The following is a 19,667-nucleotide window of genomic DNA, read 5'->3' as shown; positions in this document are numbered from 1 at the left end:
ACTCGGTACGATGGTTCAAATATCGAGTTTGAGTTGTTATTGACTTCAATGTTGAATAGAAATGTTTGATCAATGAGTTCCAAAACATCAGCAGGAACTTCAAAATCAGCAGGATCCTAAAAAATGAAAGAATGAATAAACATCAGCCCCATAACGAATTCATATAAATAAAAGAGTTAATAGTACATTACTTACCTTGGTTGGATCTTTGACCAAAGCAGCACATGGTTTATTAAGAAGGATCTCATTACTACGATTAGCTTTTAGCTTTAACTAAAATATACTGATCTTCAGAAAAGGATCTCATTAATAGAAATTAAACAACTTATACCTCAACTAAACTATACAGATCTTCAGAAAAAGATCTCATAAACAGAAGAAACAATTGATACAAAGGTTAATCTCTTTTCACTAAAATAGAAAAATTCATGGCAAAGCAATCTCTTTCAAAGGTTAAAAATAAAGCTTATTTGATTGTTCTCAGCCAAAAATTATAATCAATTTTTCATCACAATTTTCTTCTCAAATTATGTAATGAGATGAGAACAATAAAATCAAGGTGAACCTCCAATGACAACAATGTTGAATCGTGTAGATACCTTTTCATGGAATGTGGTTTCTTCACTTTGTTGCAAAAGTTATTTCTCGGCTGATCCTCTATGCAAACAAATGTTTCAACTTTATGTTGATTTTAATACTCAAATATCTCTAACAAAAATAGACCTTGAAAGCAAAATATATTGCAGCTTAATCTCAGCCTTCTTCTTCTGCCACAGGCAATCTAAAGCTCTGTCAGCATCCCCACTGAAAATAGAAATCAGAACATAAAATCACAAGTCAGTAGTTGCAATTCTTGAAAACTACTCATAGAGGTGCATCAATTCAACATAATATCTAGGTCCATTACAGTTAGAGAGGGAACAAAATATGTCCACATACATTTACAAACATAAATACAAAACACAAACAAACAACCAAAACACAATCAACTTCCTAGTTAATTTAAATAAGCTATCTTCCCTTCATATAGAAATTAAACAGATCCTCCTGCAAAGATCCTAAAACTCTGTTCATGATGATGTAAGTTAGCAAAAACAAAGGATCTCCAAACAAAAATCATTCAAGAAGATCTAATGAGAGAAACTTGAATGGGTAATCATAGTAGAAGCTGATAATACTTCCTACTTACCTAGAGCGTGTATCAATTCTTATTGTTTAGCCCATCTCCACATCACCTGAAAAAAATTCAAACTAAAAATTCAAATTGTGAAAATCTACATGAACCAAGGAAATCCGAATTTGTATCCATTCTTGCTTTTGTTGTGCACTGTAAAATCAGAATTTTTAAGTAAGTTTTTAAAATAGAAGAAGCAAATTATGAAGAAGTAGTTATCAAAAAATTTCAAGCTTAAGCTTCATCCTTTAACAATGTTGAAGTGTTATCTGAGCATAGACTTCTTCTGTTTCTAGACCAGCTTTCCATAAGCCAAAAAAATGACAAATTAAAATAGACACTCTAAATCCTTAGGGGCAGTTGAAAAGTGTTTAAACCTTGATTTATCGTGAGTACTGAGTACAACTAAAAATCTGATCTCTGCAACCTATCCAAATGAGTCATCAACCTTGCTTCTTTGTCCACCCTCAACCTCGCCAGAGATGGTGCAAGAATTTAAATTCAAATGGAAAGAAAAATCAATCCTAGAATTTAAACGAAAAATATTAAATGGTAACTAACAATTAATAAAAAATACTCACAAATTACATATCACCAGAGAAAACCGCAACAACGGCTTGGCGGCGGCCGCGGGTGGAGAAGGCAGTGCAACAAAGACTGTTTGGAGGATGAATCTCAGTTCAAACACAAACGTAAAAGAACAATTCACAGCCACAACTGGAAAAATGAGACTCGGTGAAAGAGAAGAGGGAAGGAGAGTCAAAATCGGGCAGATGGCGATGCCGCTGTTGAGGGATGGTGGTGGACGAAGGGTTTTGATATGAAGATGAGGGGGAGAAGGGTCTCAAAAATATACTGCCAGTTAGAAAGAATAGTGGGAATGCACACTGGCAATTGGGAAAAGGGGAGGTGGTGGTAGAAAATCTCGAGAAAGAGATGTTGGGAAACTGAAGAGGAGTAATTGAATCAGATAGGGTTTAATGATGAATGGTTTTAAATTTTGAAATTTGGGAGATGAAATAACAACCTAGGTGAAAGGAGAGAGCATTATTTGAAAAAAATCGGAAAAGTTAGGTAAATGCCACATGTACAGTGATGATGTTAGAAGGGCTGTTAGTTTGGCATGTGAAATTCCACTAATTCTAAGAATGCATGAGAGCGTAGAATGCATGAGGAGATGACATCTCAGCATTTGGTCCTTTGAACCTTTGCTCTTTTAATAGTATTATTGATTTTTATCTCTCTATTTACTAAGCAAAAGCTTTGACAAAAAAAAAAAGCAAAAGCAAAAGGGCAAAGCTCAATGCATCCGCTTAGAGAAAAGTAATTAACTAATCTGGGAGGCATATTCTCCAACCAAATAACATCCGAGGAATCATATGCTAATTTTAAAACAAAATCTGCCACTTGATTCTCGGACCTCCTAATAAAAGACAAAGTAAAAAGAAATGAAAAGTCCATGCCAAAGTTTTACAATCACCCAAAATGAAAGTAAAATATGATATGTCTAGACCATGCTCATGCCAAGCATTAAATAGAGCTTGACAATCGGTGTCAAAACACGAGTTACTGGCCCCCAAACCCACCGCCAATGGGAGCCACTCCCCATCTTGAGCAACCAAGCCAAAACCGACGCCCCTCAGAGGAACCTACCGTGAATCCCCCACGGAGGAAGGCTGTCCCCCACCGTCACGAGAGCAATGCACATTTGGCGAAAGAAGCTGTTGAACCCGACTCAAGAGCCACCCAACGTGTAGTTGAATACCATCGAAAACCCATTTGTTTTTTTTTTCTCTCAAACCGCAACTAAACCAGCAAACAAAGACGCCAAAATTGTGACATCGACCTCGGCAAAAATCAGCTCCATAACCTCAACAGAACCAGTATTTGGAGAAGGCAACAACTCCTCGAACTGAATCCCCAAAGTCCCCGCGAACCAGAATGGTCAAACATTACAACAAAGCAGAAAAGCATGAACCACAGACTTGTGCTCCAGCTCACGAAAAGGAAACAAAGGATCAATGTCCATACCTCTTGCACCCCAGACTGGAACAACACCCTGACACAACCTCCACACTGTCCCCTTCACGCGAGGCAGTGCTTTAATCTTCCAAAAATGCCTCCCAAAACCATTAGGTACACGCACCAATGAAATATTTGAAGTGCTGGAAGATAGCTTTGATTGTTCACAAATAAAAGCATAGCCAGCCACCCAAGTCTCCGCTCACCGCCATGGATGGTGATAGCGTATCCGCTCACTGCCATTGCCATAGGTGCCGGCGGCATCTTGGTCACCTGCTTTCCCATCCACAACGGCAACACTTGTCTTTCTCTCAACCTCGATATTGAGGGGCTCCATCATAGCGGCACTCACCCTTCCTTTTGAACTTTTTTTCTGGATTATTTTTTATGAATTGCCACTTCGGCATGCTCCAATTGAAGCTGCTTTCATTAATTTTTATCAAATGTTTTTTTTCTTTTTTTCTTTATTTCAACCACGTCACATTATATATCATACTTATCACTTAGGGTTAAAGGTTATATTAGTCCATGTGTTTGTAAAAGTGTTTGAATTTGGTCCCTTAGTAAAAAAATGACGTTTAGTGGCGGTTTTTTTTACAGTTACTGGCGGTTTATAATACAATTACCGACGGTTTTTTGGACTGAGGGACCAAAATCAAACGCTTTTACAAACACAGGGACTAATATGACCTTTAACCCTATCACTTATCTCTCATTTATCTCTCTCAAGTGCACCCTCTTTGAGTGTACACCAAACTTTATTCAAGAATTTGGTGGTTTCTAAAAGTCTCTAAAACACACCTAGTTATATTATTTGATCCCAAATTTGGGTATTTTTTACTTGCAAATAAAGGAAGAGGTTACTCCATTCCCCTCCCCTCAAAGTCTTCTCCTTCCAAAAAACTCACAGACAAAGTCTTAAAAGTGTGTTTACGAGTTGAATTTTGGAGAGGAGGAAATGAAAGGAAAAGGCTTCCAAGTATCTTTGAAGTATTTCTAAACATCATCAATGATCGCTCTAAAACCCTCTCTTAGCTATATCTTTTAGTTATTCCTCTAATTGAGGGGGGTTTGTATGTTTAACCCTCCTCCCACTCTCATTTTTTTTTGGTAGGCCAAAAACTTCAATTAAAAAGGCACAAGGGTACCACCCAAGGTACCAATACAGGTACAGGTGCATAGAAGTAAAGAACAAAAAATAGAGACAAGAAACATAACAGAAAACAGAGATACAATACCGGAGGAGCACACGTTGAAGCCCAAAACGATGGCAGTACACCCCTCATGACCAATCAATGTCCCAGCACCACCCACAGAGAAACCGCAAAGACCCATCCATGCTGCCCACAACAGTGTCAAGTTTCAGAGTTCTATCACTGATACAATACAGTCACACACAAAACAGATACAGCACACACACGAGAGAGAACAAAAGTGAATTGGGGAAAAACTGATTTCATTCAATATATGACAATAGGTGCTTACACTTTAGTCTATTTATACACAAGTCCTCACACTAACAAACTAAACCACTTACTAATCAAGTAAGTCTAACTAAACACCTTAACTAACCTAACTGATTACATGATTAACTCTGGTTAATCTCCAACACACCCCCTTAATCAGTTTGGTTCAAACTCCTAACCCCCAAGCTCTTCCTAAGCTTCAAGAAAGCTTGCTTCTTCAATGCTTTAGTAAGCACATCAGCAACTTGTTCATCTGTCCTGCAGAATTGCAACCTCAATTTATTCTTGCTCACTTGATCCCTAAGGAAGTGGAATCTGGTCTCAATATGCTTACTCCTCCCGTGAGCTACAGGATTCTTTGCAAGATTAATTGCAGATTTATTGTCTACAATTAGTGTTACAGGACCAGAACCAATGATTTTCAAGTCTTCAAGGAGAGTTTGCAGCCATAAAGCTTGACAGCTTCCCATACATGCAGCTATATACTCAGCCTCACAACTAGACAAAGCAACCACTTGCTGTTTCTTAGAACACCAGCTAACTGGAGCTTCACCAAACTTGAAAATGTAACCAGTTGTGGACTTCCTATCTGACTTATCACCACACCAGTCTGAATCAGAAAATCCCATCAACTCTTGTCTCAGATTGTCATGTTCAGCTGGAAACATTATGCCAAGATCAAGAGTGCCTTTCAAGTATCTTAACAATCTCTTGACTGCCAACAAGTGTGTATGACCAGGATTCTCCATATATCTACTCACCAATCCAACACCATAAGCCAAGTCAGGTCGAGTATTGCAAATATATCTGAGAGAACCAACCATCTGTCTGTACAGTGTCTTGTCTACTGGCTCAACTGACTTACCAATAGCTTCATCATTGGTAAGCACAAGTCCTGTCTCAACTGGAGTTTCAACTGGATTGCAATCAAACATATGAAACCTCTTGAGCACATCAGTGGAATACTTCCTCTGATGCATCAAGATACCAGCAGCAGTTCTCACAAACTCAATGCCAAGAAAGTAGGACAAATTTCCTAAATCTGTCATCTCAAATTCAGCTTGCATTTCTCTTTTAAACAACCTGATCTGCTCTTCACTACTTCCAGTGATCAACAAGTCATCTACATATAAGCAAACAACTAACAAGTTTTCAATTCTCACCCCCTTAATGTAGATGCCAAATTCAGTAGTGCTTTTAACAAATCCCAGTTTCACCAGAAAAGAGTCAATCCTCTTATTCCATGCCCGAGGTGCTTGTTTCAAGCCATATAAGGCTTTGTGTAATCTGTACACTTTATCCTCCTTGCCTTTAATCTCAAACCCTGGAGGTTGGCAAACATACACTTCTTCATCTAGTGGTCCATTTAGAAAAGCGGACTTCACATCCATTTGATGCAAAGACCAATTTCTAAAGCTTGCAAGTGCAACCACTAATCTAACAGTATCAAGACGAGCCACTGGTACAAACACTTCATCATAGTCCAATCCATGCTTCTGAAGAAACCCTTTTGCAACAAGTCTGGCCTTGTATTTGGCCACTTCTCCATTTGGCTTCATTTTAACCTTGAAGACCCATCTAACAACAATTGATTTCTTCTTCTCAGGTAGAGTAGTCAGCTCCCAGGTGTTGTTACTTTCAATAGAGTTCAATTCTTCAGTCATTGCAGTAATCCACTGAGGTTCTTTCAAGGCTTGACTCAAATCTACTGGCTCCATTTCTGCTAACAGTGCCATATGCACTAGATCACCTTCTGAATTTATCATAGAGTCAGGAAAAACTTCATAGTCTCTGAACCTCTGAGGCAACTGCCTTTGTCTCTGTGACCTCGGATTCTGAACATGATCATAGGAGCAACTGGAGTAGATTCAGTTTCAGTCAGAACATCAAGAGGTTCAAGTTGAAGCATAGTTTTCTGCAACTGTTCATTCTGACCTGAATTCCAGTCAAAGCTTCTATGTTCATCAAATTTAAGATCTCTGCTGATCACCACACTTTGTGTTACAGGATTGAAAGCCCTATAAGCACCAGTTGAATGATAGCCTAAGAGAATTAGAAGCTGTCCTCTATCATCAAGCTTCTTTCTCTTTGCATCTGGAACATGTCTAAAGCAAACTGAGCCAAAAATCCTCAAATGCCTAACACTTGGTTTTCTGCCAGTCCAAGCTTCTTCAGGAGTAACACCATCTAATCTCTTGGTAGGGCACCTGTTGAGTAGATAACTAGCAGTAGAAGCAGCTTCTCCCCAAAATTTCTTAGGGAGACTTCTAGTCCTCAACATACTTCGTGACATGTCCAGAATAGTTCTATTGAACCTCTCAGCAGTACCATTATGCTGTGGTGTGTATGGAGCAATAATCTCATGAGTTATCCCTTCCTTGTCACAGAACTCATGAAATTCCTTAGAGATATATTCTCCACCCCCATCGGTTCTTAAATTCTTAAGACATTCACCACTCTGTTTTTCTGCCATTGCCTTGAAGGTCTTGAACATCTCAAACACTTGATCTTTCCTCTTAATGAAGTAAAGCCATAACTTCCTAGTGAAATCATCTATGAAAGTTACAAAATATCTATTTCCAGCAAGTGTTTCAACTTCAAAAGGACCACACACATCTGAATAGACAACTTCAAGTGGCTTCAATGTCTTAGAAGGTATGAATGGAACAAAAGAATTCCTAGCTTGCTTGCTAGCTAGGCAATTTTCACATAAACCTCTAGGAGCTTTAATTTTTGGTAACCCATTCACCATCTTAGTTCTACTAAGTAACTCTAAACTCTTGAAGTTAAGGTGACCATACCTTTGATGCCAAATCCAATCATCAGTCATCACAGTTGCTTCAAGACATTTCTGATCTCCAATTTGAATAGAAATTTTGAAAGTTCTATTGCGAGATAGTGGGACCTTCATGATCAGTTGTTCCTTGTCATCAAAGACCTTCATATGCCTGTTCCTCATCTCCATAGCATAGCCCTTTTCAAGCAATTGTCCCAAACTCAGAAGATTTGTCTTCATTTTTGGAACATACAAAACATTGGAGATGTAAGACTCTTTACCATCTTTCCGCTTGATCAGAACCCTTCCAGTACCTTCAGCTATGATGAAGCTGCCATCTGCAAACCTTACATTGGTTTTGGTAGATTCATCTAGACTGGTGAACCAATCTTTGTGGCCAGACATATGGTTTGAACAACCAGTATCAAGGTACCAAACATTCTCTCCAACATGTTCACCCTTTGTGGTGACCATGAGCAATTCATAAGCCATAGAGCCATGTAGTCCATGTTCACCATCAGAGTCATGCTCATCCTCTGTGATTTGCTCATCCTCTGTGGTTTGCTCATCCTCTGTGATGGCCATGAGCAGTACTGGCTCATCCGAATCATGCTCATCCTCTGTGATTTGCTCATCCTCTGTGATGGCCATGAGCAGTTCAAGACCATCAGAATCCTCACCCTGAGCCATGCTCACTTCAGCATCTTTATTCTTTTTCTGGAACTTGGCACACTCAGCAGCAAAGTGGCCAAAATTCTTACAATTCCAGCATTGAACCTTTTTCCTGTCTACTTTCTTCTTCTGCCCAGTTCCCTTTGCACCATAATTGCCCTTCTTGTTTGAAGAATCTTGGTCATTCTGTGAATTTGAAGACTCACCACGGTGGTAACTGGAACCAGAATCAGAACGCAAGTTATCTTGCCTGGAATTGTCATTCCCCTTCCACTTATCCTTCTTGAGCTTCTCCTTTCCCTTCTTGGAGCCATCATTGAACCCAGAGGAACGTTTCCCAGCCTGTGCTTGCAAAGCTTGTTCAGTGGAGCGATCACCTCTTTCTTTGATTCGTTGTTCATGTGCCTCCAACATGCCTTGCAATTCATCAATCTTGAGTTTCGCAAGATCTTTTGATTCTTCAATGGCAACTACCACATGATCAAATCTGCTTGTGAGAGTTCTTAGTACCTTCTCAACAACCTGCAAATCTGTCATGGATTCTCCACATCCCTTCATCAAATTGATGAGAGAAAGAATTCTGGAGAAGTAATCTGAAATTGATTCTTGATCCTCCATTTGCAACAGCTCGTACTTTCTCCTCATGGTTTGAAGCTTGACCTTCTTCACCCTCTCTGCACCACCAAGGCTTCGTTCAAGGTTATCCCATGCCTCTTTTGAGGTTTCTGCGCTGGAAATCTTCTCAAAATTGTTGGGATCGAGACATTGATGTAGAAGAAACAAAGCCTTACAATCCTTTTTCTTTGATTCACGAGATGCAGCTTTCTGTGCATCGGTTGCATCTTCTCCGGCGACCTGGAACCCATTTTGAACGATCTCCCAGAGTTCTTGGTAACCAAGAATCGCCTTCATCTGAACCTTCCATCGATCGTAGTTGGTCTTCGCGTCCAAGACAGGAAGAGTCATGGCGAAACCGCCATAGCCACCGTTGGTGTTCGCCATCACACCGCTGTGACGCCGGCGAGATCCCTAGAGTCGGTCTAGCTCTTGATACCACTGTCAAGTTTCAGAGTTCTATCACTGATACAACACAGTCACACACAAAACAGATACAACACACACACGAGAGAGAGAACAAAAGTGAATTGGGGAAAAACTGATTTCATTCAATATATGACAATAGGTGCTTACACTTTAGTCTATTTATACACAAGTCCTCACACTAACAAACTAAACCACTTACTAATCAAGTAAGTCTAACTAAACACCTTAACTAACCTAACTGATTACATGATTAACTCTGGTTAATCTCCAACACACCCCCTTAATCAGTTTGGTTCAAACTCATCCCCTACCCCTCTCTTGTTCTCCTCTCCCCATGAAAGTGACAAACACGCCTTGATAGATTTGAACCCCCAACACTAATTAAAACCATCTCTAAACTGGATGAAATTATCATTCCCAAAGTAGTGTACCATTTCTTGTCACAGCTATTTGTGGCCTTACAAGACATAATTATTCATTGGCGAGAGAAAACGATGAATTTCATTCATTAGTCCAATATTGAAGAACAAGAAGGTATCCAAATCTAATAAAAAGCATTGCAAGCCATGTAGATATAATGATTTTAAACTGAATAATGTTAACAATTAACCTTTTCTTAGATACGTAGATTTCCAACAACAAATTAAATTAACACTGCAAAACATACTCATGACTAACCCTCAAACTAAGTACTAACGTTGAAGCAAATTGCTTCCAATATTGTAGTAAGAGTAAACATTAATAGTAGCAAGTTTAGCTTGCTTCCTGCTAAGGTTATTTTGGCCCCAATCCTTAAAGACAGCGGCTAAAGGCCTATGCTGACAAAGATCAACACGACTAACCACACGAGCTAGTTCATCAACGCCACAAAAATTCAAACGAGGCATGTTCATGACAGCAGCAGCCATCTGTCCAAGTTCCACAGCATTTTTGCATCCAATCCCGTAGTGTTTCTCCAACTTAGCCAAATTATCTTTGATGCCAACACCAACGAAGGAGTAATTAATCAGGAAGACGGAGAAAGTTAAGCAGCGACTTGGGAATGGAATCCAAATGTTGTAGCTGAATGATGAGACATGAAGAGCCATCACAAAGATGCAAAGTTGCGCATTCTGTTTCATAATAGATATCGTCGGTTTCCTTTGGATCCTGAATCAGAAGCCACTCAGCATCGAACCCAATAACCTTCATATCATTATCGGCATTATGCAAAAAAGACCATAGAATGTCGTCAACCTTCTTCGCCTTACTTGTCACAGTTGTATCAATCAGCACTCCGTTCAGATCAAACAACTCCTCATAACCCATGTGGATGGATGACAATTGACAACTGACAAGTACTACTAGCTAGCAAGTATCTGAGTGGATTGAGATAATAAGAGAGGATTGCTATAATATATAGGGATACGAAATTAATATTGTGGCATGTGTGGTTGAGCGTTGTGACCCAATTGAGTGAAATTTCTCGTAACTCATAAGATATTTATGATGCAGAAAGCTCGAGGGTTTCACATAATCCGTGAGATCATGCTCACTTAATTCCGAAATTTGAGCTTCACATTTATATGTTTTTGGAAGTGTAAACGATGCCCAAATAACTTGCGTTTTCTTTTTCTCGTTCATACAAGAATTGCACAAAAAAATGGAATTATTGTAATGAGTAAATAAAAGATGAGTGTACACTCCAACTTCCATCCTCTTTTGACTTCATATAGAAATTGTAAAAATAGCGCCTCTTTAAATCTCTCGATGGAAACCTTAGAAGATGCATTATTGGATGAGTATGAAGTGATGATATGTTCACACCTCACTTTTTCTTATAATTTATTTTCACCTTTTTTTTTTATGATTCTATTCAATTAGTGATATGATACACCCTCCGGTCACTGTTATAAGCAAAAGTTAACTTTTTAGGTTCATTTAATAAAATGGTCACATACATCATTTATTGAATAAACCTACAAAACTAACTTTTGCTTATAATAGTGACCGGAGGGTGTATGTGATTTGAATTAACACGAAACAACATATTCAACACCAAAAGATTAACTCATTATTGAATTGTTAAACTGGTTCTTGATATCATTTCGTGTTAAATACTCATGAGAAACTTATGAGATATTTTTAGTTCGGGATTGTCTAAATGACCCATGAAAAATTTTGGGTTAAATAACTCGCGTCGTTCAATCGCATTAAAAATAAGTGAGTTCGAATTTTTATAATTCATTTATTAATTTATTTATAGAAAATCATATTGAATTATTAAGTTGTGAGTTTGTAATCCACATGGGTCATTTAGACAACTTCTTTTAATCCCTATAACATAAAGATCAATTATATGTTATCTTTTTTTAAATCTTTTTAAAGTTTGAATGAATGTTTGGTTTTAAGTTTCAAACTACATTGAATGCCTTGGAGTTAACTTTTTTCTTGATTTGGTGTCTTATGAATGACCAGAGCCGTGTATAGACATTTTGGGGCCTAAAGCGAAAAAAATTCAAGAGTTTTTTTTTACAAGAAACTTAGAATATTATATGAAATATTAATTTTTATATTAATCTTCTAGCTTTTTGAGCTGCAAAATCATTTAGAAGTTTTAGACTTAAATACTCTAGAGATCCCTGAAATTGTATGGCGTATGAAAATAAGTCCCTGAATTTTTTTTTTCGATTTGGATCCCTGGAATTTTTTTTAATCTAAATAAATCCCTACCCGTGTTTCATGCTTATGTGGCTCATTTTTTACATAGTCATCAATTCCATGTGTATTTTTTCTTTTATTCCAAGTGTGTTAATTTTAATTATTAAATAAACCAATTACCTCAGCTCAGTTCTTGAGAATGGTCGCCACCTCTCCCAGGACCGGAATGATTATCCCTGCCCGATGGGTCAGAGCAAGTGAAGTGCCCCTCGGGTGAGGGACTTAAATATTAATTGTTAGTTAAACCCTTTCATCAACATCTTTAACATCTCATCCATCATCTTCATCCTCAACAACAAGGAGGCACCATCTTCATCATCAGGTTCTACGAAAATACCTAGATTCTACAACAAAACCCAGAAACAAACTCATCTTCAACATCTTATTCATCATCATCTTCAACCTCAATTCCCATGGTAACAATGGAGAAGAAGGTTGCGGCCACAGAAAGAGTGTGACGAGATGATGGAGCAAAGATTCAAGAGGGACCTCACCTCGCAACCCCCACCCCCATCGCAACCCCAATTCTTCGATCGACTTCCTGTCAATCTCTTTCTCGATCTCGCCTCTGAAATCCCTCTCAAATATCGATCTCGTCTCTTCACTGCCCATATCTAGCCACCCTAACCACAGCCCCACCAAGATCGAGCCACCCCAACACCTAGCCACCACCCCCAACCCCAGCCTACCCAGACCGAGCCACCCCCAACCCTAGCCCCACCCAAGTTGAGCCATCTTTATCATTGAGAAATACCCATAAGAAGTAGAGAGTTTTGACGTAGAAGAGAAAAAACCAGATGGGTTTTGTCCATCTTTGAGTCTAATTGTACCAGGAGAAGAGAGGACGTGGAAAAAGCAATCAAGTTGAGATTTTTCTCTCTGCGTTAAAGGAGGAAGAAAATGAAAAGAGGAAAATGAGAGGGGTTTGAGATTTTTAGGATTAAAGATTCATCTTCATGAAAGCTGAGTTTAGGAATGTTTTGTTTTGAAGATAATGTTTCAAGGAGGAAGATGATGGATCTGTTGAAGTGGTCTGAAAAAGAAAATATGAGTGAAGTATGTGTTAATTAGGTTTAGTTAATTTTAAAACCATATTAGTGTAATTTTATTTTTAATTAGTCTTAATATCTGTTAATTAAATAAAGAAATTTGTTAATTATAATTCATTAACACACTTGGAATAAAAAAAAAGAATAAATACACATGGAATTGATGACTGTGTAAAAAATGATATACATAAGCATGAAACATGGGTACGAACTTATTTAGATTAAAAAAAAATTCAGGAACTTATTTTCATACGCCATACAATTTCAAGGACATCTAGAGTATTTAAACCCAAGTTTTATAATCAAGCATCTAACATACGCTTTCAATACATAAAATAGCTAACCAATTCAATTTTAATTTTGAGAAACTTTTTCAACAACTTTAATAGTTAGTAACCCAAAATGCATCCATTATGATTCCTTATTTTTTGTAGGTATTCCAATCTGCTCATTACCCAACTCCATTCACTATTCACTACTCAGTTTGTACCAAAACCGTAGTAATTAAAATCTTTTTTGGGGCCTTAGGCTATTGCTTTTTTTTATCTAATGGCCTACACGGCCCTGTGAATGATGAAGACTAATTTCATATTTCGAATCCAACTGAATGCATGCCAATAAAGGACTTCCTTTCACGTTGAAGTCATCGAAATTTAGACTTGAGTTTCTCACCGTCATCACTGACATGGCTTCACCCAGTCTAATAAATTTGAGGGATAAAGTATCCATAAGAAATCCACATTCCTTACTCCTTATATAAATAAAGGAATGTGTGAATTTCAGATTCTAAATTCCATAAGAAATCCGATTGTGGATGGCATTTGAATTAGGGTTCTCTAAAATTGATTTTTTTTACCTTTTTTTTTAATATTTTCCTATTTGTGAGTTATGGAGTTGATATACCAAGGCTTCACCATGCATTTTTTGGTGATAGAAATCGAAAACAGAAAGATGCCACGCGCAAGTTCAATGTTGTTATTTGTCGGCAATCTACTCCAAACTTGGAATCCACCCTAACACCACCTTTAGCGGAAGATGGGAAGAAAAGTGAAAGAAGTAGAGATATAAAAAGAAGATGAAAATGAGATAGAAATATACATGAAAATGAAATGAAAGAGAATAAAGCTGCCACCATAAGAGTATATCAAAATTCAAAGTGAATTTTCTATTTAGGCACCTTTGAGTCCATTATTTGCTTACCCATGATAATAAGATCCTAACTATTGAAAATTTAATAAATTTTTTTTGTATATCGAAAAGATAAATTGCACCCGACAGGAATCGATCCCTGGACCTCCCCTTACCTAAATCATATGTTCCTAGCTCCTACAACTTGAGCTATCTTACGGGACTGAAAATTTAATAATTTACCACTTGAACAAGTGACAGGTAATGGATAAATGGATAATAGGAATATGCCAGCTATAGCTTTTGCGTCTTCTTGTGAAACGTGGGAATTGGGAGGACATTGTTGACTGTTTTCCAAACCTATCCAAGTTTCAAATATAAGAAAGAAAAAACAGAAAAACCATTGGCCATTATAAAAAGACAAAAACCTTAAAACTGTCGTTTTTTTAATATTTGTTTTTGTTTTTAAAAAATGTCTTGTCTGCATATGAGTGCGCCTTCGAACATCAACATATTCCTAGTTAGGAATGTTTCAAGAATATCTCCGATCCTAGGGTTCTTCCCTTTCACTCAAGGTACCCCTTTCTTCTTCTTCATCTTCCATTTAATTTCATCTCAATTTTTCAATTCATTGCTTTTTCAATTAATTTTTTGAAAATTGAAACCCCTTGTTGATCAAAATTAAATTGATTTAATCAGATGGACGTTGAATTTGACCTAGAAAGTGGTGGGAATTCCAGCGAAGAGGATGTAACCAATGCTCTTTATCTCAGTGATAGAGAATCCAAGAGTGCTTTTCATGGGGTTCTGAATTTTGATGGTTCAGACAAGGGTGAAATTGGGGTAGAGTCATGTAGCAATTCAACAAATTCAGGTGATGTTGTGGTTGTGGATGAAGATAATTTAGAATTGTTGGTGGGCAAAGGGCAATTGCCTTATGTAAATGGTAATCCTGCAAGACAGAAGGTTAAGCTCGTGAACCCGAGAAAGCCTTCGAAACCTCCTCTGCCTCCTAGAGGGCCATCACTGGATGCTGGTGATCAGAAGTTTGTCAAGGAGCTCGCTGAGCTTGCGTTGAGGAAGCGCGCGAGGATTAAGAAAATGAAAGCAGTGAGAAAGATGAAAGCAAGCAAGTCGTCGTCATCGTCCTCATATACCAATCTTTCTGCCATGGTCATCACAGTTTTCTTCTTTCTTGTTATAATACTCCACGGTAAATTAGCTGTTCTTTTGTTAGTTTTGTTGTCTTCTACAAGATGTAATGTAGTTGGTGCATGTTTGATATCTTATTAATTTATAAGTTGTTTTAAACATAATTGAGATAATTTGAATGTTAACTCGCATTTCATGTGCTCACATGTCAAATTGGTCTTGTGCTACATATGTAGGCTTTCATATAAGCAGAGAAGCTAAATTGTTTCTTTACAAATACTAAATTGTTGATTTTAAAAAAATTCAAGGGAACAAGCATTTGAGTATTCGTTTTGTGCATATATCAAAGCAACCATATTGATACATTAGGTTGGGTTAATTTATCTTGCAACTGTTACTCTTGTAGCAACCATATGGTCACCATTTACTTGTGTCCCTTCATATTTATTTCTTATGGCAAGTTACACGGTGTTTAAGCGCCCTATTCAGTATATGTTTCAAAGTATTAGTAATTGTACTACTTCTCAAAACATGACCATTTATTCTGACTCTTACTACTAAGATCTATCTTAACTGAGACAAATACTTATCAAAATGAGTATACATTGTAACTTCATCATCGCCAAGTTATAGGGATATCATTAGGGTCTGATTTACTTTTGTTGTTGTCCTATCTTTTTACCTTTAGCAATTTTTCGTCATAGTAATATAACAAGCTCTATTATGAAATGAGAAACAAAATTGTGGTCAGTTAAATGTTTTGTTTCCATTGGATAACACCTAACAAAATTTAAAACAACCCACCAACTATGTATTGTTAAAAATCAAGGTTGTTTTAAAAACCGCCTCATGCAGTTCATGCCTGTTTCCTTTCGGGCCATATAGCATAACTGGTTGAATTCAAATATGTATACTGAATTGACAAAACTTATGCGGTGTATTTTGCTTACCTGCATTTGCCACATTAGTCTCATCTCTGATTCAAAGCATGCATTTCATGCTTACATTCCACTTGAGTCTGACTATGATATTATATCTAGCTTTATGGTTTTATGGATGTCCCCTGATGATAATTTATTACTTCACATTATACATGTTGGGTTCTGACGTACTGAATATACATGAGGAGAAATCAGATTGACACACCTTGAATTGATTAAAACATCTTGGGACATTATAAATTTACTTCGAGCGAAGGATTTCTTAATATTCCTTTGATGTGTTGGGAAGGCCCCATTCTTTTATAAACTCTTGAGGGTTACTTCCTTTCTGCTTTGAAAGGGCCTAAAGTTGCTGCATATATAGTATTCAATTATAACCTCTTCATGTGGTTAATGTGTTGTATTTTGGTATGTTATATACCACAACGCTGAGCTTGTGCAGCTTTGTTCAAGTGCCCCTATAAGAACATTAAATGGGTGTCTATCATGTAAAATTTTAATGACGTGTGATCTTGCTTGCATTGATAAGTTCTTGCTTTGTCTTCAAACTCTGAGGGGTATCTGGCTTCTATTGAGCATCAAACTCTTAAGTTTTAGGTGCATCTCATCCTGGAAGTCTGGTCTTTATGAAATACTCATGTTGCTAAGACTTGCTTGCAGGAATCAGATCTGCAAGTAGTGCTGCGGTTGGGTTAATTGCTTCCCCTGAGACAGCAGTTGCAGCACATGAAGGGTTGATTTCAGTGCAGTATCCCATGAACTTTGATACCAATGTAGGAGTTTCACCTGGCTCTGAATATCCAGGTGTGTGTTTTATTCTATTAAAATTGTGTAATTGAATGAAAATTCTATGTGCTATGATGATGGAATTATAATCAAAATTTCAGCAATATGATCATGTTCCAACTGTTTTGTATTGATGCAGTTCTGCAGGAAAGATGATGCGGAATTTTTTTGGATATTCTTTCCCTCCAGTCTGAGTTTAGACTATTTTTTACTAGTTTGGATTGTGTATGTGTTCTTGTACAGCCATTAGGAACCAGAGCTATTTGTGATGTTAATCCATGTTCCTTGTAACAGTGATCTCGATTGGTAATGTTAATAAAATCAGAAGTTCTAGAAAGTGCTAATTGATAATTTTGAGCCCAATTGGTTTACTGTTGGAAAGTGTGAAAACAAGAAAATAATACACCCCGAGAAACTCATTTCATCTTTGCGGACGTATGAGTCTGTTGTTTTACATTTTACTTTCTACAATACCGAGTGCATGTTTGGAAACTCGTTTGAAAGCCATGGTAAAGTCAAAATCATGGTGGACAGAAGCAAAAGCTAAAGTATGTTGCTTCTGCCCCCCACAATTTTAGCTTTATCATAGTTTTCAAACGAGTTTCCAAACATGACTACCATCCCAATGCATGTAAATATTTGTTTCGATCAAATATGTACCTCTCGTGGAACAATCTTTTAGACTTACATGCACTTAATTAGCATGTATTAAAATGAGTTGAGTTTTTTTGTCCATCTTGGTAATGGCATTGTTAATTTTTCGTGGAGAAGAAAATTTAATTTTTCTCTAGGCAAATGCTAATGAGATGAGTGTGGTAAAGAGAACTCCCTCCTTCCCATTTTGTTTAACCTTTTAGCGATTTATTTTCCACTTTTATGTCTTACTTTAGAATGAATAACTAATTATTTTACTAATTTCACACTAATTTCAATGGCCAGAAATTTAAAAGAGAATAGCAAGAGAAATTAATTGTATATTTGGTTTATTTGCTGCTTTTAAAGTTTTGTATGTGAAAGTGAAACTGAGAAAATAATGTGTCTTTTTTTTGTCAACGAGAAAATTTGTTTTATTGTCTTCAATATTTCCTGCAGTCCTTTACTACCGGACCAGATTCATGAGAGGCCCAAGCGCATCATAACTAAACCAGACTGGTTGAAGAGTTTCCTTAAGGGGAGTTAAATTGAGAAACACCAAATACCCCCTTTCCCTTTTCTTCTTCCTTCACTTTCTTCCATCTGAAACATTTTCTTCTTTCTTCACTTTCTCCTTCCTCACTTCCACATCACACTCACCTCTCAAGTCCTTTCTCCATTCATTTTCTTCATCCTTTTCTTCTTCATTTTGCTAGGCTTCTTTATTGTCTTCCCTTATCTTCTTCACTTGTTGTGCTTCACCCTTTTCTCCGTCACATAATTTTTTAGGAACATTCTGGGTTTTATAACTTGAAACACAAATCTGCTATTCTAAGTTCTGGGTTTTAAAAACATGGAACACTATTAGTGTTTTCAATTCCAATTCATTTTACCGGGTTTTAAATTCCCATAACGCTTTAAGTTTGTGTTTCGGGAATTTGAAATTTCTAGAACACATCGTAGGTCTTTTTAATTCCGGATTTTCAATATCTTGAAACACTTTAACTTGTATTCTTGGATTTATACCATCTAAAACCTAAACCAACGAAATGCACTCTAACACTACAAAAAAAAAAGTATTTTGCGGCGCTTCTGGAAGCATTTTGCGGCGGTTAAAACCGCCGCAAAATGTATAATGAGGCGTTTCCTTGAGCGCCGCAGTTACGAGCGTCGGGGGCCGTTCTGCGGCGCTTATATCCAAGCGTTGGAATAACCGCCGCAGAATATAGCGGCGGCTAAGCGCCGCAGAGTCTGTAATTCATCCCGCCTCTATTTTGCGGCGGTTAGAAACCGCCGCAAAGTTCCACACAAATTCTATGAATGCAGGTACACACTGACAGTTTAGATTTTCATTTACATTATGAAAACCTAAGCTGGTAATGGTATAAAGCTTTCCCTTACTCACATGGAAAGAATGAACCAAATTACATAGTTCATAAATCCAAGGAATACACAATTAGCCAATTTCATGTTCATAAACCCTTCATGCATAGAATGTTCATTAAAATAAAGTAACATGCATACAGTGTTAGGGAACATTGCTTGCTAGTGAAGAAAAATGAAATGAAATGAAACGATTAAATATAATGGCAATGAATCACTCTTGAAAATATTGTGTACAAGTGAAAATAAACAAGAGGAAGCTTTGAAGTAGGTGCACGACTTTACTGCAAACAGCAAAAGTAGGATGAGAAACTGAAAAGTCTTAAAAAGACCTAGCCAAATATGAGGTCAATCCATTCATGTAAATGAGCAGATACATACTCACTCTCCAGAACCATCCTATGCGTATGCACAAAATCAACTGGATTCTCAGCCCAAGCTAGAAGTCTTACAGTATCTGGTATCAAAGAAGTAAATCACAAACAGAGCTATAATATGCATGTGAATATACCATGATATCTTCTGAAAGGAACTAATGAACAAAAATCTTAATGACTATACCAAGCTTTCCTCCCAACTGCGTTGTACCAAAATCAATTGAATTTTTATTTGTGAGGACCTCGGGGAGGTAAAATAGCAGAAGAACCTAATAAGTGGAGATTAAACCTCTCATTCACATCCAATTTTACACCTCTATATACTTGTTACTCCAATTTTATTTCTTGTAATATTTATAGTGAA

At 37.3% G+C, this 19,667-nt stretch overlaps 1 protein-coding gene and 1 pseudogene across 1 annotated transcript; one reads left to right on the top strand and one right to left on the bottom strand.

Moving 5' to 3' along the window:
• Window positions 1-9,846: 9,846 nt before the first annotated feature.
• LOC130719811 (uncharacterized) lies at window positions 9,847-10,462 on the bottom strand (annotated as a pseudogene).
• A 3,996-nt stretch (window positions 10,463-14,458) lies between these two features.
• Window positions 14,459-17,247, top strand: LOC130721172 (uncharacterized). Its single transcript, XM_057571918.1, has 4 exons — window positions 14,459-14,606; window positions 14,731-15,244; window positions 16,785-16,928; window positions 17,050-17,247. Exons 2-4 carry the CDS (start codon window positions 14,731-14,733, stop codon window positions 17,064-17,066), a joined length of 675 nt encoding a protein of 224 aa, XP_057427901.1. The 5' UTR covers window positions 14,459-14,606; the 3' UTR covers window positions 17,067-17,247.
• The last annotated feature ends 2,420 nt before the right edge of the window (window positions 17,248-19,667 follow it).

This window comes from Lotus japonicus, chromosome 5, assembly GCF_012489685.1.
Source record: "Lotus japonicus ecotype B-129 chromosome 5, LjGifu_v1.2".
Lineage (NCBI taxonomy): Eukaryota > Viridiplantae > Streptophyta > Magnoliopsida > Fabales > Fabaceae > Lotus > Lotus japonicus.
The sequence above is the reverse complement of the archived record's forward strand: the minus strand, read 5'-3'. Positions and strand labels throughout refer to the sequence as shown.

Bases quoted from the DNA above. Each gene is read 5' to 3' on its own strand.
- LOC130721172 (XM_057571918.1), top strand. From the start codon at position 14,731: ATGGACGTTGAATTTGACCTAGAAAGTGGTGGGAATTCCAGCGAAGAG. The intron at 15,245-16,784 runs GTAAATTAGCTG...ACTTGCTTGCAG, and splicing joins TCTTGTTATAATACTCCACG to GAATCAGATCTGCAAGTAGT.